Here is a 22,778-nt window from a genome sequence, read left to right as displayed (position 1 = left end):
TTCCAGAGAGAGGTGTAGCACCTCCTGTCCACACACTCACAGAAAACATCAACCAGCCCCAAACAAACAGAGCGAGATCAATCACACGAGATGTTATTGGCCCAGTTCCAATATACCTTGAAAAAGAAAACCATCTGAAGCTATTGAATAACTTATGTATTATGACATACAGGCTTCCCAAAGAACACTGACTGAGATAACCTCTGGCACTGGTATGCCATACATTGGTGTGTCAAAACAATGACAACACAAAGCTTATCTAATGTATAACCAAGAAAAATCCTCTTCCTTCAGTGTACATTTTCCCAAATCCCAAATAGTTGTTCATGTTAAAATTCAGTTTGAATACTTAAGACTAATATTTGAAACAACAGGAACAGCGAAAAACCTTTCAGGCACTTATATCAGTCTGGAACTGGCTTTTAATGGGAAAAGAGAACCAATTATACAATGCAAATTATTTGGTTCTTACCAAGATAATAAAAAACAACAACAACCTTATATTCAGAAGTGTTAGAACTTTTTTCTTGTTTTAAGAATTCACTTCATTTTTTAAGTGTTCAAACTGTTTATTTCTAGATTTAACAATCTCAAGAAATCTTGTCAAGTGAAATTATCTGTCCACGCAGCAAGATGATTTCCCTCAGATTTAGTGTTTTTATCTTGTTTTTAGACACACCTTTTTTGCAGTGTACTATCAATGTTTTCTTAATGCAATTGACAATAAACTAATTTTATGATTAGACTAACTCCCATGACTTCTCCAGGTATGGAAAAAAATTATAATTTTGAAATGTAAATCTAAATTGTATCACCAGCATTAATATCACTATCTTGATGTGTGCAAAAAAATTGGTTCATTTGCTGAAATATTTTAATATTACCTGTATATGGCAAATTATTAATGTTTAAAATTCAGCCTTTGAGAACAGTCGATGTTGATATACAAGGCAAGAACATTGCTTTTATTTGAATTACAAACTTTTATTCCTTCAAGCTGCCTTTTCAGAGTTACAGACAAAGCAAAAAAACTTTATTAGGAATATTAATTATTTAAAGAATGCAGGCAATGAGGTACCAGTAACATGCATAATAAATTAAAAGCCCTAGCTTTAATTCCATGACAACTTTCACACTCCAGTGATACATCCGACACAACAGAACAATTGAAACTAATAAAACATTTGATGTTGCTCAGTATGAAAAATGTAAAGAAATTGTTTAAAGCAAGAGAGGATGGCAACTATTCTTGTTGAACGCATTCAAGTTCTAGCATCCTTTCCACACGGCGATGGCAGTCTTCTAATCTGTTGACACAGAAGTGTATACAAGTCATTCAACTAATCACATAATTCACTGTTAGTCCCTGCATTAAACTGTCAAGGAGCATCATAAATTCTTAATAGCTGAAATCTTTAAGTTTCACATCTCCGGACTCATTTTATTTTATTATGATAGGGCGGATTTGATAGCACAATGAAAAAACAATAAAGGAAATGATTTATGATGACCTGAACGATCGTAACTCACACTGTCAGAAACACTGTGCTACTTACTGGATAAATCAGCGTTGGCTGTTGGTTTGTTGTCTCCTGCATAACCAAAGCTCAACAGCTTAGACATGCTGACAGGTGGTGGATTCTTGTCATATACTCTGAAAACACCAAAGACATCAAGTCCAAATTGAGTGGAAATGCAATTGTGGAAAGCTTTTTTTCCATTAAAATCAAACCAGAAAGTGCTTTTGTAGTTACAAACATACCATAAACGTTTTTGTTAAATTAACAAAAAGGGACTGCAGCAGACACTGTTTAAACATTAAATATGGACCCTACCCTTTAAACATTGTTTACCAAGATAAACTCTGGCTATTCATTACAAAAAGTACTCTTCCAACAAAGTACACAGAGTCAATAAATCGTTTTTTCCCTATTTACAACTGTCAGTTTCTCTTTACCTGAAATCAACCCGACCCTGCACAACTAATCTAATCTCAGATTTAAACTCCTTTCCTTACGTGAAATAAGGCAAAATGGTGTGAAATAGGGTTGTCAAAAGTATCGATACTCAAAAAAGTATCGATACTAAAACGTTTTATCCGGATACGATACTCATTTTCAAAAGTATCGAGTATCTGAAGCTTGTTATCATAGTTGCAGTTTCTTTTTGCGCAACTGTTTTTTATTATAAATATTTAACCAGTGGTTCTGTTCATTTTTACATGTTGCATTTTTCTTGTTAATAAAAGTATCGGTATCGAGTTGAAAATGTTAGTATCGTGACAACCCTAGTGTGAAATAGTCATTTTTACTCAGTCAATGACTCTTGTCACATTCCAGGACACTCTGTTCCTTTGACTCACAAAGTTAATATCTTACACCAAGACATTAAATAGCTCATCGCTCAACTGCAATGACGCACTTCAAGATTAGAGGACTAGATGACTATTTCTGCAGTGAATAATTGCATGCGTGGACTATGACCGATCTTTACTGTTTTGATATTTTGGTCTTCTGTCCAGTCATTGACATTTTCCCAAGGGTACAACAGACACACAGTGACCAACAGTGAGCCAAAGCAAACAGGTGAATGTCCTGGTTTGTCTGGAAGCGGTGTGCCGTTTTCACTTGACCTATGTTTACTGGCGCTTATGAGCATTTCTGCTGAGTCATCACAACATGGAAACACATGATGTATAATTTACTGACCACACCCTCCTAAATCCATATCATTCCACTAATGAAAAGCCAAACTATTTGGCAAAACCCTGCAGACAAATATACATTTTTTTTCTTACCTGTAGCTCTGTTTATCAATCTAGATTAGTGTTGGAGATATCGACAGTAGAGAGTTGTTTTCTTTCTAGTTCCTACACTAAACTACTTTGAACAAGGATTATCTTGAGTAACAGGGCCTCGGTTTCTGTAAAGAAATGTTGCTGTGGAGTATTTATTTGGCACCTTGAGCACCACAAACTAGCAGTAGTTCAGCTATATTCCAGAAGGCAGACATCTCTACGGCCAATATCTCAAACACTTGGAACACACCAGTCACTTGTACTGAATATAACACAGAGCAACAGCACCATCTTGTGACCACATGAACTTACATCCTCTTGAACTTGCTGGCCACATGATATTGACTGGGTGACTGCCACTTCTCAATCTGGGTTTCATGAACATTGTTGTTCTGCAGAACACAAAGCAAAGTCACAGTGTGTGATGTTTTTTGCGTGAATTTACACAAACATGGATATCATTTTTTCCCACAAATATCCCTTCAACTTGGCAGAATGCTCTCAGTTTGACTATTAACAAATGAGAAACAAATCCCTAATAAACAGCAAAGCTCTGCCTGGTCAAGTAACAGTGTGCAACATGACAGCATCACTTACAATTCCTCAATTTTGTTTTTAATGCGTGATGAAAACAGAATAACACAACACAAGAAATTCAATAAATTGTTATTGTGGTGGCTTGTGTGGCTGAATTACTTTTTAAATGACTTTGGCATTTCTTTGTTTACCTTCTCTTTGCCATTGCTGCTGCTATCATCCCTCTCCCAGGCTGACATATTGTCAGTCCCAAAGGGGGGCTCTGGCAGTTGAAAAGCTCCAGGGTTTTTCTTCTCTTCGCTGTTAATTAGACTGCTGGAAAAAATACCACAATAACACAATATGAGGATATGAAGTGTATCCTTCGTTTAATATTAGCTGGAACACATAATGGAAATTAACAGAAGAAATCAGCAATTATTATGGCAGATTGTTACTGTTTTTATTGTTCCTTCTATTTTAGTGTATTTAAAAGACTGAAAGCTAGCTGTATCAATAGTGTAGCAGTACTGATAGCAGTAGTATAAGCAACTAACTAGTAGTGTTGTTAGTAATGAAAGTGGAAGTATTTCATTATAAACTGAATTAGAGCTGCAACAATTACTCGATTAATCTAACAATAATCGATTATTAAATTAATCGTCAACTATTTTGATAATCGATAATTGGTTTGAGCAGTTTTTTTAAAGACAATAAGTCCACATTTTCTGATATCAGCTTCTTCAATGTGAATATTTCTGGTTTATTTGTTCCTTTATGACAATAAACTGAATATCTCTTCGGTTTGTGGACAAAACAAGAGATTGAACAAACAACTAATCGATTAATCATTTAAATAATCGACAGATTAATCGATAATGAAAATAATCGTTAGTTGCAGCCCTAAACTGAATACATATCACAGTGCATGATAATAAAATAAATGTTACATGTACCTTGGTTTGCAATCTCCTTCTGATTCAGGGCAGAACCAGCCTGGAGGTTTGTATGCATCAGCTTTAGAAGTAATTGTTTCGTCATGCCACAAAAGTCCTGTTGAAAAAAAACCAAAAATAAATATACGCCAAATATATTAACCAGCAAGAGGGACAGTTCAGATATGAGGCGACAGGATGGCTTTACCCTTATGTCCTCCTTGTTTTGCAAGCTTGATATACTCAGAATCACTGTCTAGGACTCCGGCTCTCCTCCCTCGTGCCCTCTCCTCTGGGAGAGAGCTGATGGCTGGGGACAGTCCTGGGATCTGGGAGATCTGGCCATTTACTCCTTGGGACTCTGATTTCACAATGTTGAAACACACACACACAGTGAAGTGGGGAAAACAGGAAAAATACCATTTATTATTATTGCTTTATGACTTCTATTACCCCAGGCAAACTACCCACACTTGCCCTATGCAACTGACACCTGAGAGCACGGACGTCATTTTTTGGGGGGACACAGGGGACATGTCCACTGCACTTTTTCAAAAGGCCGTTTTTGAAAGTGGACATAAGAGACTTCTTTAGAAGTCAAAGTGTAAATTACTCAGATTACAGCCATCCTGCAACACCTTCACTGGCTCACAATAAAGCAGCATCCACTTCAAGATCCTCCTCATCAATTACAAAGCTCTCAGTAATCTTGCAAAGTGTCTCTGAGTTTTAAAGTGCTGATGTATTATTATTAATGTATTATTATTATTATTACAATAACTTTAGAACCTCAACAATGCAGATATTTTAAAAAAAAGCTTATATTTAATGCCAAAGAGATACACTTAGATAAGATTATTTTTATTCATTATTTTCATATGTGTTGAAAGGCAGCAACTGTTTTAAAAAACACCAACAATGAAAGATTTAGGGAAAAATACAATAAAACCTCAGATTACAAATGTGATTTTATACATCCATACTCGTGATAATTGTGAAACTAAGTTTTTTCCTCAATAACCGTATCATCAAAATTGATGATTGTTACACCGCAAATTGTCACACTGTTCATATCATGCATCAATATATTTTTGTCAGGTGACGGATAGTAGAGATGCAGAAGGAGATACAGGAGGAGAGGCTGGAAGAGATGTAGGTCAAAAAAGGTCAAACCAAAAAAGGGAACAGTAAACCTAAAAGTAACACTAGAAAACTAGAAGAACTACTAGAAAACACAGTGAACTGAAAGAGTTTGAGTTTTATTAAAGATACTTGTGTGTCCCCCACCTCTGAAATCAACATTTCGTCCATGCCTGAGAGCACCACTTCCCACCAAGTTGCAAGTTCGTTAGCTACACAACATGAGATAGCTAAACTCAAGTCAGTATGAACAGGTCAAGTCAGTACTGCCCTACAAAGTCTAACTGCAGTAACTACACAAAGTGTAAAACTGAGAAAAACTCCTTTAAAGTTTCTAAATGTTTTTAACTGACCAGCCAAATGTGACACTTATTTCTACGTATTGATGATAATTTTTTTGCTCAAAAACCATGACGATTTAATTGACCTTTGACCCCAAAATTGTAGTTACTGCACTCTGGTTTTGCATTACTGTAAAAGGTTCCAATAGTAATGCAAAAACAGAGTGCAGCAACTACAATGTTGTTGTCTTCTTTCAGCTTTCATATTTTCTTTTCAGTGAATAAACATTCTCAAACTGATTTTGTCATGAATTTAAAAGTGTTTAACTCTTAAAGTAATGCTCTATTTTAGTCTCAATATAATTTTATCTCTTTTTTTTAACTTATTCACTATCTAGATAATAATTTCCCTACCAAATTAACTTTTCAACTATTCAACACAATGAAGAAATACAAGGCTGCACTGTATCACAGTCAAAGTGAAGTTACTGCAGTCTGCATGGTTTTGACTTGGATTTTGTAGTTACTGCAAGATTTATATTATTATTTCTCTGAAATTAAGCAAAATTAAAATCTTAAACTTTGTCACAAGATAAACAGACATCAAGGAGTTCATTTTTAGTTATAACTCAATTTTGACCAAAAATGTAGTTACTGCAGTAAGGCTTTGTAGGGCAGAGTAAGTCAGTAACAAACTCAAGTCAGTAAGAACAGGTCAAGTCAGTAAGAACAGGTCAAGTCAGTAAGTCAGTAACAAACTCAAGTCAGTAAGAACAGGTCAAGTCAGTAAGTCAGTATCAAACTCAAGTCAGTAAGAACAGGTCAAGTCAGTAAGTCAGTAACAAACTCAAGTCAGTAAGAACAGGTCAAGTCAGTAAGAACAGGTCAAGTCAGTAAGTCAGTATCAAACTCAAGTCAGCATGTATATATAACAGGTGTACTTGCCAGATTTTGAGGACTGAAGATCGTTACTCAAGAGATCTGAGACATTTCTAGTGGAAATGGAGACAAAAACCCGGTACAACATCAACCTTTTCGACGACAGGTTGCACGAGCGAACATTAATGACGTTAGACAGGACTTTGTTGTCCTTTCAACAACACGGTGACGTTACAGCTACAACCTACAGCAGTCAGCATCACGTTAGCCTTGGTAAGCTAAAGCTAGCTGACTGCAGTTAGTCCAAGTCTTAAATTACACACACCTAAGTGACGGCACTAATTAGTCTGCTGTAAAAAAAGAAAAAAAAAGTTTCAAAACACAGCAATAAAAGTTCTTAGATAAATGTAGACGTGTTTTACTTACTCTGAAAGCATTTTAGAAGCAGAGCAGGAAACTGTACGAAGCGCTGGCTCTGTTTGTGACTTATTGACGCGTCGCCATGGAAACGGTACAGCCAGGAGCACAGCTGTTGCTCTGTGACGTGATGTGATGTCATCTGCTCTACAAAGTCTAACTACACTAACTACGTTTTTGGTCAAAATTGACTTATAACTAAAAAATGAACCCCTTGATGTCTGTTTTATCTTGTGACAAAGTTTTAGATTTAAATGTTGCTGGTCTGAGCCTATTTTGGCCGTTTTTGGATACTTTTGACAATTATTTTCTCACTTTAACCTACTTTATCAGCATATTGAGCCCAAAAATCATGAAATCCAAGTTGAAAAATTATACTATTTACTACAATAAAAACCACAAATATGCTCAGTGAACTGTTTTGGAACTTGAAAATGTAAACATAGGATACAACAATTAACATATAAAAAGGTAAACTTTTAAATAAAACTATATACAAAAAAAGTCCCAAAAAACATGTATATTTATAGGCCTTTTTTCCCTTGTTAGCTGCAACTCTTCAAAACAAACTATGTGCAAAATTACACTGAGAGCTACACCAATGCTCAAATATTTATGCATTATCAAATTAAAACTATCATATCTGTGGTTTTATATGACCTAGGAATGTCAAAGAAAAATTGGGAGAAAGTTTTAAGTCTGTACTTTGGAGTGAAGTTGATAGCAGCGCTCCATTTATATAAAAACCACAAAATCCAACTCAAAACCGGTCTGCTTTGGATATATATACTAATTTAAATAGAAATAATAAACATATACAATACAAACAAAATATACATACAAATAATAGAAATTATAAGTTTATTTGAAAGGGAAATTAATATCTAGATAGTGATGAAGTACAAGAGTGAGATAAAATTGATGTAAAAGTTAAGACTAAAATATAACATTTCTTTATAATATTAAGTCTAAAATACACAAATCTTTGAATAGAGTTGTTAAACACTTTTGAATACACTTATAACAAAATCAATTTGAAAATGTTTATTCACTGAAAATAAAATATAAAAGCTGAAAGAAGACATGCAATGTTGTATTAACTGCACTCTGTTTGTGCTTTACTATTTGAACCTTTTACAGCAATGCAGTAACTACGTTTTTGGGGTCAAAGGTCAAATAAATCATCATGATTTTTTAGCATAAAAATTACATTATCAATACATGTAGAAATAAGTGTCATACCACTTACCTACCTATAACCAATTTGGCTGGCCAGTTAAAACACGTTTTAAAACTATAAAGCAGTTTTTCTCAGTTTTACCCTTTGTGTAGTTACTGCAGTTAGACTTTGTAGGGGAGTGATGCAAGCTGTTTCTTCTTCTATGGTTTCTTCTTAGTTAGCTAGTTAGTTAGCTAGTTAGTTAGTTAGTTTCATGTGATTAAAAAAATAGTTGTTAGTTTCTTTTTCTCTTTTTTAATCTATGACAGGGAAACAACACGATGAATCCCCTTTTAATTCCCTGACCCCTTTTATTTATATCTAGGGGGACATAGCAGGTCATCAATACAGGTGCATCTCAATAAATTAGAATATCAGGGAAGAGTTAATTTCCAGTAGTTCAAGTCAAAGAGCCCCAATCAAGTATTGAGTCATATAGATGGACATACTTTTCAGAGGCCAACATTTCCATATTAAACATACTTTTTAAAATTGGTCTTTTGTAAAAAAAAAAAAATTCTGAGACACTGAATTTTACGTCTTCATTAAACCTAAGCCATAATCATAATAATACGAAATTAAATTAATTAAGACATGGAATTTTTCCTTCTGTGTGTAATGGATCTATATAATGTGTTATTTCCACCTTCTGAATTTAATTACTGACATAAATAAACTTGTTATGATATCTTTATTGTTGAAATGCACCTGTAGATACCACATAGGAGTGTCTGAGAACCTAGAATTGTATTTGAAATGCACCTCGGCACGGTGTGTCAAGTTATTCTAATCATAAATGTGTAAATATTAATGAATCAATAAATTACTTCAAATGAGTAAAAGTGTATAAGGGTTTATAATCTTCAATGCTCAGGGGTAATATGTCATTATACAGCTTCTGCTCTCCAAATTAATTTGCAAATTGTAATTAGAAACATGGTTCAATGCTAACTTTTCAAAGTGGTTGGCAGGCTGCCAACACAGCATCTGCTTTTTGTTGCCAAAACTGAAAATATGCTGGCCATTTTTAGACAACCTATATTTGAGTAATTAATACATAGGCCTGTATTCTAAACCTTTTTTTAAAGTGAAAGTTGTAATACCACAGTGTAGGAATCTGCTTGTTATAAGTCATACATTTCAATTTCTACAGAACAGAAGTAACATATCAAATACAGTATAGCCTACTTAAAGCCAGTTAAATTGCTCAATATGCAGAATGAACCATTTCTGAATAATACCCTATGTATTTTTACTGTGGATCATAATAATTGATGGATCAATGTGTGCGTATCACTTTAATGTTGCAGTTGGTACAGGTGGGGCTGATTTTAAATACTCTATATAGCCTACTACTGGACAGCTTTGGTATAATCAATAGCCTGTTTGGTATTGATCTAAATCTGCAAGCCTGTCATATAAATGTAGGCCACTGGGGTAAAAAGTACAATGTTTGCACACAAAATGTAGTGCACCAGAAGTATAAAGTAACCGCGGCTCTGAAGTAAAGCCTGCAGTAGTCCATTGGAGTAGAACAAGTGTAGATCTGCTTCCCACCACTGAAAGTGTTTTTCTGTTTGTGGGCTGCTGTGTGCTGTATTGCACACACAGTGATATTTGAAGGGTTGAAATGCTGTAAAATGTCTGCAAGTTTTGAGAAATGCTTCAACAAAATAATTGAGGCGTTGCACACTCAGAAAAGCCTGATTGCCGGAAGCTCTTTGTAGAAGGGATAGAGTTATTACTGGGAAATTAGACGTCTTTTTTAATGCAAATGTTCCCAGTTATTTGAAGAGGTATTCAGTGGTTTTATTACAGAAAAAATCCAATAAGTTCTCTATGGTACTATAGACAGCTCTTAATTGCTTTTTTAGTAGCCTAATCTCAATAAGTATTTTAACATACTGCATAATGGTTTTGCTCTTTTTTAATGATAGCCTATAAGCCATTATATTAACCTATCATCATTATAAGTAATGCCTCTGTTTTTTTTGTTATTTTTAAATAGGTAGACACAGTGATAGAACAATTGACTAATCTCTTTGTATTTATTCATTTTTTTTTTTTTAATATATTGTCTAATTATTTTCTTATTTAATTTAATTTAATTTTTATTTTTATTTAATTTAATTTTATATTTTTTTTAATATATATTTTATATACATATATTTTTTTACGTACAAATACTACGTAATAAAACATAGGAAACACAACTGGAATACGTCCTGCTAAACGGTCCTGGTTGTTTTGAAACATACAGATAATAGTTATTGCCTGTAATATCGGCTATGCCCAAAGGCTTGAACCCTTCGCTCCCTGAATGCTGAGTCGGGAACATGCGCACAGCAGACTAGCTGTGCTCCTTTAATTACTGCGCACATGAAGCTAGCCCGAGAAAACAAGGCTGTGACAGGAAGTGTACGCTCTTGTTTCAGCATAAAAGCAAAAAACTGAAATACTTAATAGCAGTTTGGATGCATAATATGATATTTTAGGGGGTGGGTTACTGTATTCAGTGGTGGAAAAAGTATTCAGGTCCCTTAGGCCTACTAAAGTAAAAGTACTAATACCACACTGTGAAATTACTCCACTACAAGTAAAAGTCCTGCTTTCAAAACTTACTGAAGTAAAATTACAAAAGTATCAGCATCAAAATGTACTTAAAGTATCAAAAGTAAAAGTACTCGATATGCAGAATGTCCCCACTCAGATTGTTTCATATATTATTATTATTATTATCATATTATTATAACATTATTTGTATTGATGCTTTTATGTAAGCAGTGTTTTAATTTTGTTAAATTTAATTACTTAATATACTGTTTTAAGATTTAAAGCTGTCAGCTAAATGTAGTGGAGTAAAAAGTACAATATTTGCCTAAAAATGTAGTGAAGTAGAAGTATAAAGTTACATAAAATTGAAATACTCAAGTAAAGTACAAGTATCTCAAAATTTTACTTGAGTAATTGTTCTTAGTTACTTTCCACCACTGACTGTATTCTCTAGTTCAATTAATATTGTATAGTTCAATTTACACTACAAACAGTAAGAAACAAACAAGACAACAATTAACAACCCTACAGTTTAACACTCTTAAGTCAAATACTTGCTAAAAAAAACAGTAACAACTTTGAGGGGCCCTGGAAGCATGTGTTTCACTTTATAGAATTCTGTTGAAAATGTAAATATTAAAACACAATATCAGTTAACATGATAAGAGCTTTAAAGTTAATTCTTTGTTATTACTAAACTACATTCCCTCTGTTAAAATTTAGTTCAAGTGGAAAACTGAAACAGTTAAGGCACTTAAGCTAGATTTCAACATAATTGTAGCATATTTCTTAATTAATTTGTGTTGAACCAAATTAACGCACAGCACATGGGCAGTGTGGGAATGCAGTACACAGTGTATAGAGTAGTAGCCTATGTAGAATAGTAAGATATCCTCTCTAATATAATGGAACTATATGGTAAAAGAATTTGGTGTGAATTTTCCCATTTAACATCTACAACAGTACAATAAAATGAACACATAAATACAGCTAAAATATGAATCCAAAACAGAACATTTTACTTCACAGTGACATATTTAATGGTAAACATACAGGTTTTTACTTCCTAATAATGGAGTATTTTCACAGTTTGCTATTAGTACTGTAGCTCAAGTCAAAAATCTGGAAACTTCTTCCACTATTAATAATTAAGAAACCATATCTACCCCAGGAAATCGTCTTAAATTCACTGTTATCCCAGAATATATTTATCTATCTTCATGTGCAATAATGGTATTTCATGTGTGTCATATTATTATTATTATTACTATTATTATTATTATTATTATTATTATTATTATTATTATTATTATTATCATCATCATCATCATCATCATCATCATCATCATCATCATCATTGTCTTACTCAGGGATACATTGCAGCACAGTCACTTTTTGTGTTATTTATATACTATTCTTGTGGTTATTATAATATTGTTCTACTAGTATTTTATGGCCTTGTTGTTATTGTTATATAGCCTAGTATTTTTGTTTACCTTGCACTGTTTGTACATAGCATTACACAATATCTTTTCATAAACTTTATTGTAAATATTTTCTATTACATCTATAAGTGAGCTCATGTGGCATTTCATTGTACTTGTACAATGACAATAAATATATTTTAGATGTAAAGAACTGTGAAGAGACATTGTGAGCTACTGTGCTTTATTTTGAAACGCTTGACCGGAAGCGCCCATGTGTACCCTGTAGCTTTACGCGAGATAATTACAGTGAGTTGTTGCAAGGTAACTTCCTCCTGCAATCCTGGCTTTTTGCCTTCGTGGATTGGAGTTGTGGAGACCCAGACAGTGCTAATGTGTGAAGAAGGGAGGCAACGTTACAAAATGTATCTTCATTTTCTCTCTCTCCTGAATATCGCGTGAATTTGTCACTTTTTTTTTTTCACCGAGTGGACGACGGAGGAAAATGTTGGCGTCATGTAGGCTCTGCTTCTCACACTTTGGAAAACAAATCGGGTATTGTCGGTGAATTCTCGGGAGATGGCAGAGTAGTTCGACCTGCGCCAGTTTCCGAGCCCTCGTAAAGCACTTTGAAAAATAACCCGCAAGGTAAGTTTAATCATGACGCGCCTTTTAATGTTACTGTAACATTGTAACACTGTGTTTTATAATACAGACATTTCTGTAGACGTGGAGAAGTTTGCTGATTTGCAGTAAAAGGTTTCGTGACGTGCTCTCTCACAAAAAATCCCTGTGAGCTTTTCTTCGTAAAATCTTGGCCTGATTTGTTATTGCAGCAACACACATTTTATTGACCCTCTTCATCAGGTAAACACATAACTGCATTTTATAGCCTATAATTATGATTTAGCCTCCATGCAGCACAGCCTGTTATGATTTTTACCGCGTCAGGGGGATGTTTTTGATTAGTTGTTGATAAAATGGGGATGAGCTCCAAATAAACGTATCAGGTCTACCATTGCGACTTGTAATTTCTAAGTCACAATCAAATCAAGCTTGCAAAATTGCAACTAGTTGTGACTTTGTTAGGAGTTTTTGTCATGCAAAGAGTCTTTGGGAGGGTCGTTCCTGCTTGATCGTGTGTCTCATCATCCCATGCTGAGCACTTTTAACATCACAATCGCTCTCCTGGAGGGGGGAGAAGAGCCACAAACACTAGTGAACACACAGTGTGGCTTACAGTGGTCTGGGGGTTCATTCTGAGAAACATTTAAAATATCACCTATATGGTTTTTATACATGTATGTTGCCTTTGAGGAACAGTGATACCAAAAAGGAAATGCTATATGTGATAAGGTTGCAGGGCAATTACATTTAAAGCCAGTAGACCTGCTGAGGAGAGGGTGTAAACTTCATTACTAAGGTGTTAATGCTTGCTGAAAAACATTCAGAGATAATTGTGCAGATTAAAAGATGTGTGAATGGGAATGTCTCACACTGAAGTGTTCTTCCTCAGTCAGAATCAACTCATTGTGCTACATCCTCGCTCCCACGAAATTACATTCCCACATACTAATCAGGGCTTTTTTTCCACTAGTAGCCCAAATGTCTGGGGAGCACTTGATTGTGCATTTGCTTTTTGCTGTGCAGCCTGTGTGATTGAACACGCCCGGCCAAGCTTGATTAATAGCGTGATGCATTTATGGTGATGTGCCTTAACATATAGCTGACTACACTTTCATGCATTTATGACACTCTGACAGCTAAACATATGCTGAAAATGATGGTGTCTGGCACCGGGGATAGCGTATTGTTTAATCAATATGGCTTAGCCGCTCAAAATGCATCTGAAGGGTTATGACCCCCACCAGTTGAAGCTGTCACACATGAATCATTGCTTATGACTGGTTCAGTGGAATCACAGTTGATGTTATTTGTTAGTGGCGGTTAGTGGCTGAGTGTTTGTGTGGTTATTTGATGATCTGGGGAATGTAACCCCATAGCTGACCAGTCACTGAAGTCGGGCCTCCGTGTGGGCGCCTGCTGTTCTCGGTTGCCTGCGTCGTGGAGTCTGGCTGATAGTGGTCTGATAAAAGGACGGCAGGCAGTCTGAGCCTGAGATATGGTTCAGCTCCAGCAGGGGATCTGTTGGATCCTGTTCTTTTCAGCTGAGGTAACGGGCACCAGCCTGATTGTGGTCACTTAGCCTGCCATTGTGATTAGTCCTCTTCACCATCTCAACGTCTCTTGGTCCTTAACAATGTTATTGTTTGGTCCTGGGCCAGTGTCATTGTTTCAGCCGGCCTATCTGTGGTAACTTATTCCTCAAACCAGTTGGAGGTTATCTGCTTCTCTCAGCCTAACAAAGCAATCCCAACAATGGGACTGGTTTGGGTGTCTCGGAATGTTTTTTTTCCCTTGCATTTGTTTCAAAGAGGCTTTATGTGTGTCTGATTTATGACGTTAGATGCTTTTATTATGTTCATATATGTCGCCATACAAGTTTGACCTACTGCCAACAAGTAGAGCTAGTTTCTGGTGAAAAGCCGCCAACAAAGAGCTCCATCAATGCCATGCCTGTTCTTGAAACGTTAACAAAGGTGGAAAATAATTTGTGTATCCGCTCTGGGATTGGGATACATTGAAAAAAAATAGACTAATGGACTTAAGAAGTCTTTGTGTCAAGACTGAAATGACAGCTGAGTCAACTAATCAACTAAAGTGATGGCTTTCAACTCTATGTCTGACTAACAGTTCAAAAGATATTCAGTTTCCTGTTGCATAAGCCAAAGAAAAAAAAACAAATATTCACATCCGAGAAGCAAAAAAAGTCCCGGTTTCTCTTTTGAAATTGACAGTCACTTGTTGATCAAGCGGCCGATGGACTAATCCTTTCAGCTTCTTGTAGCTTTAATCAAGAAAACATAAATATCAATTGTTCGATGGTTCCAATGTCTCCAATGTTGGTGACTTGCTGCTTTTCCCTTTGTGTTTTTGAACTATTTGGTAGGAAAAGGAAGCTGCCATGTCTGAAGATTTCAGTTGAGACTCTGGACATTTTTATTTTTCTAACATCTTGTAGACTAAATGAAAAAAGTCAGATGAACTGATAATGAAGCTAGTAATTCGTCGCAGCACTACTATGAACCTAACGTATTAGAAATTGGGCTTTTGATAGCAATCTGAACATTTTGCCTCTCTTACAGAGGCCCCAGTCGAGTCTTCATTTCAAGTCTTATTATTTCAATTATCACATTATGACTTCCGAATTTGTCGGCTGCAGAAATCTTGACCTCTTTGTCCGTGCTCTGCTGTAGCGGATGTTTCTGATGGACACAAAGTGTATAATTTGCCCCATAGAGGTCTGAGCTTTTCAGAAACCGTGAGGAGAGTTTGGCTGGGGGGTTGTTGGGGTAGAGGGGGGGGGGGGGGGGGGGGGGGATAGGCCTCCGATAGCAATCATTTCTCTGTGCACAGTAATTTGGCTGTCAGAAGCAGCTGGCAGTTTGGGTTGGAACAATATGCAAGTGGAGGGAGAGGAAGCGCTAGCTCCCAAAAAACCCTGAGAGAGTGTTGGGGGGTTGGGTGGTGTGTGTATATGCATATGTGTGTGTGTCTCTCTCTCTCTGTGTGTGTGTGTGTGTGTGTGTGTGTGGAATCAGGTTACACAGTCTGTCATTAACAAGAGAACTGCAGTTATGAGACCAAGATAGACTGCTTCAAGTCTGAGCAAGAGTCTGAGGCTCATCGCTCTTCCATGTAGGTGGCTCTCAAGTAAGGGAAGAAAGGGAGGGAGGAGGAGGGAGGGGATACTGTACTCTATGTCTGCTTATGTGTGTGTGTGTGTGAGACATTAGATGACTGTGTGTGTGTGTGTCAATGCGGGTGGGAGGCGGTGGCTGAAAGATGAAGGAGGGCAGGATTTGGCTCCAAGTCTAGCTCAGAGCAGCAACCTTCAGCTATCTTGCTTTAGCTTTTGGCCAGGTGTATGTCCCGCGTGTGTGTGTGTGTGTGTGTGTGCGCGCATCTATGTGTATATATGCTGACTTACGAAAAAGTTTGACTTGCAACAAACCTGGCATCAGATGAGGCAGCAGGCTGCAGAGGAACACAGCATGTGGGTTGAATTTGCCTCTGCTCTGTGCTCGTGTCCAGCTTTTTAGAAAGGGGCCCTCTGTCTGCAGTGTTATTTTTAGTCAAAAAATCCTTGAGCCTTTTAATAATCATCAGCCTTATGTAGCCCAAACATATCACGATGAGAAGAGCTGTCTGGGACTTGCGGGCACTGCAGTCTCAGCATGACACGGGAAGTTAGAGGGGAAAAGAGAATAAGATAAAAGACTGCCTGTGTATGTGCCAGATTTTAGTCTTGTTCCTGTTTGGGAGATCGCTATCCTCTTCTTCTGGTGGCTCTGCACACAGACTTATTGATTTTTTTCCTTCTCATTCTGTGTTCAAATGTGGATGAGGACCAGTGGAGACAGAGAGAAGGGAGAAAAGACACTACTGTCTGGACAGATGCACACACACATAGATCTGCAGTGCTCGTGGCTCCTCTCCTCTGTGCACACTAACCCCAGACTGCACTGGAGACAGTCTGCAATACACATTTTATGAGCCCTTCACTCGCTTCAGTGCTCTTGTCTTATCGCTCAGCTGTTAGTGGGAAAAGTTATGGCTTTGTTTCAGTTGCTGCCTCCCTCTGATCTCATTCCCCAGTCCATAGGCACGGGCTCTTATTTGGTGTGGGCACTTTGTCTACGACTTCAGAATAATCTATGTTTCATCTCTTGGGTCACAGGGTCGTAGACTGGAGGAGCTCTGTCATGATGGCAGTACTTCAGCATCACATGAATGGAGCCGGCTGGAATTAGTCCAGTCCGTTCCCCATGCTTGAGTGAAATGAGACATTTATAATGGTTTAGTTAGGTATTGGTTTTGACAAACAAGGGAAGCGGGATAGTTTGGAAGTCAATATCACAATATGATTGGATCATCATTTTCAATTTCGGCATATCTGCTTATGATAATATGGACAATGCACTCATGTAAAGTCTAAAGCTGCAACTAACAGTTCTTTTCATTATCAGTTCATTTGATGATTATTTTCTAAATTCTTAATTGACCAGGTAGCTTAGCGTTTACAATATCAGATAGCTAATATTCATGTTTTAGAAGCTGAAAAATATTATTTTTGGGGGCATTATTGCTTTTGAAATGACACAACATTGTTCACATTTTTGCTCAAGCAGAAGGACTTTAAAATAATTGCATTTTGCCAAAAGCAATGAACTGTGTTCGACCCAATGAGTCAAATTTCATTTTGATTAGACCTAGCATTGAGTTATGAAAACAACATTGTCATTCATTACAACTCACTTGCACTGACAACTGATAAATGCTTATATTATATTATATTATAGTGCTGGGTATTGTATTGACTGAACTAACCCAATACCAAGTAGTAACAAATTCTTCTCCAGTCAACCGATACCAGCATTTGATTATTTCATATCAGATCTAAAAACTGTCTATCTGTGTGATCTTTGCAGCCAATCACTGCAGACATTCTTTGATTTAATGTGACTATAATGTGATTGGCCCACTAACAAAGCTGCTACAACCCAAACAGTCAGTGGTGTGGTGAGGCTGAGTGCGTGGATTTGATGGAGTTGGCAGATCAACATGTAATGTATTCATGTATAAATAATTTGGTCAGGGAGGAGTAGTAGTGTTGCATTTTACACAACTGAATAAATCAATTCATAGAATGGTTGATGAATGAAGTAGAGAAAAAAACAGTTTAAAGCCAAATACTCCTTTGGTCTGTGTATTTATAGCTAGCCCTATTGAATTACCCCCCAGCCATACATTCAATAGCCTTCACATCTTCATTTCCCATTTATAACTCGATCATTAAAGCTCCGAAAGTGTTTACTACTGGTCTTTTTCCTGAAAAGTCTTTCCTCTCCAGAAGGCCAGGAAACTCCCGGCCATAAGGGCTCCATTGGCAGCAGGATGTAACGGCTCCGGAGCTGAGTTCTGTATGCACATTCATTGTTTTGTTGCAAGCTGTTTGCTGAGTGATTATCATCACGGTGGTGAATGGTTGGTCGATGTTTGTGGGTCACACAGCGAGGGGGTTATCATGTTAGCCCTCTGACTCCTGGAGCTCAGCCTCTGCCAGGCAGCGAGCACAATCGATCAAGACTAAATATTCCCCGAGCTTTGACTAGCTGCGCGCGCGGCTCTTCGCTCTGTTTGCCTGATTTACTTGTTTCACAAGGAGGAAAATGTGTTTAAAGGGTGTAACGTGATACAAATCAAGGTGTCCTTTTGAGAATAGCACTGCCCCAGGGTAGTGAACTTTTGTGAGACGGTCGTTTGGAGGGAGAGTGTTTGTGCATTCCTCTGTTGGCAAACATCGCTGAGGGCCATAAAGATGGTGTTTGAATTGGCTGTTTCAGGTGTTTTGATGACTGTGTGAAAATGAATGTCTAATTGCTATGGTGACCAGTGTGTAGACGTGTTAACAGAGTCTTCACAGTGCTGTTAAATCTTCCAAGTTGCGTCTCATTAGATGTAACGCAACACAAAACCATAATAAAACCTTGCAGGGCCACAAAACCCACTAATGTGATGCTACGGCTCGTGAGAAAACGGGACGTGAACTGTTGTCTGCATTGTCTGTATACCGTACTCTCCCACACCTTTAGTCTTTGTCTCTCTTACGACTATTAGCCTGGAGTGCTGCGTCTAACAAATCAAACGTTGTCATGAATTAGAAACGAAAGTGTAATCAAAGATGCCGGTCTGTTCTGTGATGAGGGCCTGGCAGAGTGTGTCAGAGTGGGTGCAGAGGTGGATGGTAGGGTGGGACCACAGCGCGAAGAAAAGGCAACTATTGTCTCTGATTACATTTGATCCAGGCCGAACACACTGTGTGTGTGTGTATGTGTGTGTATGTGCGCACACACCCTGTGTTACACTGTATCCAAGGAACAAAACCCTGCTATTCTGTTGCCCTCTGCAACCAATGTGAGAGTGAGAAGTGAACATGCGCAGGGGGGCATTTGCATTTGATTACATTCCTCACACTGGGAAAGGAGGCAGCTGCTGAGATACTGTAGGGCCTGAGAGATGGAGGCTGCTCCACCTGACGGGGCTCACTGCAGATTCCTCCAGCTCTTCCTTCCACAGGAGGCCCCCCCCCCGTTTGACGAGGCCCCTTAGCCAGGGATGTGTGTTCCCAAAGGTTAATGAGCTTTGCTTTGTACTCAGCAGCATCGTACGCCTTTCACACACAGCAGCCTCAGTGTATGACACAGGATATCAGGAAGGGGTCGACCTGCGTTTCACAGTCACACCAGACAAGGTCACAGCGCCGCACTGAGCTCTATTTCCATGCTGCTGCCAGTACAATGAGTTTACTTTCAATACCAACACCATCCTTTTGAACCCTATTCTGCAAGAGTTTGTCCTAACCTCATTGAATATAAAGGCCAGCATTTCCTAAATATATAAGGCTTTAAATAAGGGCTGGGCGATATGGACCAAAAGTCATATCCTGATGTCAGGGTTCGTACGGATGCTTAAAATCCTTGAAAATGCTATAATTTTAATGTTGTATTTTCAAGGTTTTGAAAGTGCTTGGATTTTGGATAAACTGCTTGAAAATGCTTGAAGTTCTTACTGTATTTCTCTTGCAATCTGACTATAGATAATCACATGTTCAATGAAAAAAATAACCAACATTGAGATTAGCAAACTGTACTTTTGCTTGTTAAAAGTGTAAAACCATTGCTGTCGGTATGGTGGGGTGAAATTACCCCTTTTAGCATGTAAGTACTCATCTAAAACATGCAACTTACAACCGTTGTAAGGTCCTTGAAAAGTGCTTGAATTTGACCACTCAAAAAGTGTATGAACCTTGTGATATATTCAGGCTAAATATTGATAAACGATATATATCCTGATATTTTTATTGCAAAGTGAGAGCAAATATTCAGTCAAAGTCAAATATGACAAGTCACAAGTAGTTTTATTGAAACCGTTTATTTAAGTGAACATAAATACTGTATAACAACAGGATTACCCTTTTTAAAATTCCTCCATAAAGTGCACATTTAAAGAAAAAAATATCTTAAATAAAAGCCGCAGCTTGCCTGGAGCAAGGATCAAAGTGCAAATTTTGAATATATATATATATCACATTTAAAAATATATCGATATATCTTTTATATCGATATATCACCCAGCCATACTTATGTATAAGTATGGCTGGGTGATAAACCCCACACATATATATATATATATGTGTGGGGTTTGGGCAGCAAGTTTTGATGAGTTAGTGCCTGTTGTGTTGATATTTTGTGCCATCATGCAGATTAAAGCCCAGTTGGACTTTCATCACTCAAACCATCTGCTCACTCAATGTTATTCTGTCAGAAAAATATTTCATATTATCACAGGGTTTGTCCAATATTTTCAGCCGTTATGTTTTCAAGATTAGGAATATACTTGAAATTGAATATACTTTAAAAAACAAGAATCTTTTTAATATTTGACAGGAATGGATCCTTAAAAATGCTTGAATTTTCCCTCTCAAAAAGCTGTAAAAACCCTGTTATGAAGTAAAATACTGTTATGCTGTAATATTATTTGCTTATCCTGCTGCTTTAATGACCGGCAGATTTTGGAAACTCGACTGCCATCTTGTTGTGGGTGCTTGTTCTAAAGACACCTACACACTGCACGATTTTGGGCTGTTCCTGACAAAAGTTGACAGTAAAACATTGGTCCAAGAATTACACTGAGAGATACATCCAGCCTGTGTCAAAATGATGTTTGAAATCTAGAACCAAATTCTAACAATCTGACTGCTGTTAGTCAGCAAACCAACCACACATAATACTGTTGCATTTTGAATAAAAGTGAGGCCAAACCTTATTTATTGTTTTGCTGTTTTAAAGCGAGTGAGCAGGGCAGATGGTTGGTTTGACTTCATGACATCTCTGCTTTTTCTTCCCTCTGTAGACCCACATTTCATCAGGCAATCATTTCACTCTCAAAATTTATATTTTACAGCCTGACACAGATTTAGGACCAAGCTTTTATTAGACCCATCTTGCACAGTGTGACATGCAATGAACCTGCAAGATTGCCAATATCACGCAGTGCGTAGGGGCCTCACGCCAGCAGCACTACAAGCCTTCTACAAGATGACAAGGCCCATCAAATCTGTCCTAAATTGGTTTACCAGTTTGCTTTATGCAGAATGTTGGCACATTGGGAGGTAGTCCTTGGCTTTTGGATTGCAGTTTTGTTTTGGTAGTCCCCCTGGTACTCGGATGCCTCCAAATCCAACACTGACGTTTAAATCATTAGTGAGCACCCTTCTTTTTTTAGACAGCATTTCGTTGTAATCTTATATTCTACCATGTTCATGAGTCAAGCGAGCATGTATCCCCTCATAATAGGGCTGGGCGATATATCGATATAAAAGATATATCGATATGTTTTTAAATGTGATATGGAATTAGACCATATCCCATATATCGATATAGTTCAATTTTTCTCTTTCTTTATATATAAATGCCGCCCGACTAGGGTTTGTTACATTTAGGTATTTTGTAATGTTTGTTATTCTTTACTCATATAAATATATTTACTTCAGAAAAAAATTGGCTTATTTTATTTCATAGGCTTTTTTCATTTAAGATATTCTTTTATCTAAATGTGCACTTTACGGAGCTTTGATTTTTTTTAAAGAAGGTACTCCTGTTCTACAGTATTTAATTTCACTTAAATAAACTGTTTCAATAAAGCTACTTGTGACATGTCATATTTGACTTTGACTGAGCATTTGCTCTCACTTTGCGATAAAAATATCAGGATATAAATCGTTTATCGATATTCAGCCTAAATATATCAGGATATGACTTTTGGTCCATATCGCCCAGCCCTAATTTAAAGCCTTATATATCTAGGGAATGCTGGCCTTTATATTCAATGAGGCTAGGACAAACTCTTGCAGAATAGGGTTCAAAAGGATGGTGTTGGTATTGAAACTTAACTCATGCATTGTACTGGCAGCAGCATTTTTTTCTTTGACTTTGACTGAACATTTGCTCTCACTTTGCAATAAATAAATATATCGTGAATTGATATTCAGCCTAAATATATCGAGATATGACTTTTGGTCCATATCGCCCAGCCCTACTCATAACCTAGTATAAAGTTATGGCTGTGTAGTCTTTTAACTTAGTTTTTAGTCATCTCAAGCGCCGTGTTTGACTGTAGGCAGAGAGTGTTTTTTAGTCTGAGGTGAACGTGTTGATTTGCTGAGCTGTAGTGTGAATATGAATGTGGGCTGCTGCAAAGAGGACGACTTTCGCCCTCAGGTCTGTGTTACACCCACATCCACCTAGGAGCGAACCATCTGTGTGTCCCTGATGGCATGCTGACACTTTGGCTGTCTGGGTCTGGGTCGGGGACGGGGACGGGGACAAGAACAGCAGGCACTGCATTGCCCCAGTCTCTGCCTCGCTTCTTCCCTCGCCGCCCCGCAGTTTGCTGCAGTTTCCTCGGCGCTCGGGCTATTTGTGCCATGGTAAC

General features: G+C 37.3%; 2 protein-coding genes across 4 annotated transcripts in view; one reads left to right on the top strand and one right to left on the bottom strand.

The window, feature by feature from the left end:
- Positions 1–944: 944 nt before the first annotated feature.
- Positions 945–7,033, bottom strand: LOC131979204 (uncharacterized protein C7orf57-like). Of its 3 annotated transcripts, XM_059343142.1 has the most exons (8): positions 6,975–7,033; positions 6,615–6,661; positions 4,457–4,609; positions 4,270–4,366; positions 3,526–3,649; positions 3,110–3,189; positions 1,557–1,654; positions 945–1,307 (listed from the first exon to the last, which is right to left on the bottom strand). In XM_059343142.1, exons 1-8 carry the CDS (start codon positions 6,983–6,985, stop codon positions 1,303–1,305), a joined length of 615 nt encoding a protein of 204 aa, XP_059199125.1. In that variant the 5' UTR covers positions 6,986–7,033; the 3' UTR covers positions 945–1,302. The 3 variants fall into 3 exon arrangements, with proteins under 3 accessions (XP_059199125.1, XP_059199124.1, XP_059199123.1); XM_059343141.1 differs by lacking the exon at positions 6,975–7,033 and having other exon boundaries at positions 3,526–3,646; positions 6,615–6,938; XM_059343140.1 differs by lacking the exon at positions 6,975–7,033 and having other exon boundaries at positions 6,615–6,937.
- A 5,440-nt stretch (positions 7,034–12,473) lies between these two features.
- Positions 12,474–22,778, top strand: part of LOC131979021 (activin receptor type-1-like) — a 33,197-nt gene continuing 22,892 nt past the window's right edge. The window contains exon 1 of the mRNA XM_059342904.1: positions 12,474–12,809. The gene's annotated coding sequence lies outside the window, so the exon portion shown is untranslated. The remainder of the gene's footprint in view (positions 12,810–22,778) is intronic.

Source organism: Centropristis striata, chromosome 10 (assembly GCF_030273125.1).
Source record: "Centropristis striata isolate RG_2023a ecotype Rhode Island chromosome 10, C.striata_1.0, whole genome shotgun sequence".
In the NCBI taxonomy this organism is placed as follows: Eukaryota; Metazoa; Chordata; class Actinopteri; order Perciformes; family Serranidae; genus Centropristis; species Centropristis striata.
Note: the sequence above shows the minus strand (reverse complement) of the source record. Positions and strands in the feature narration are given on the sequence as shown.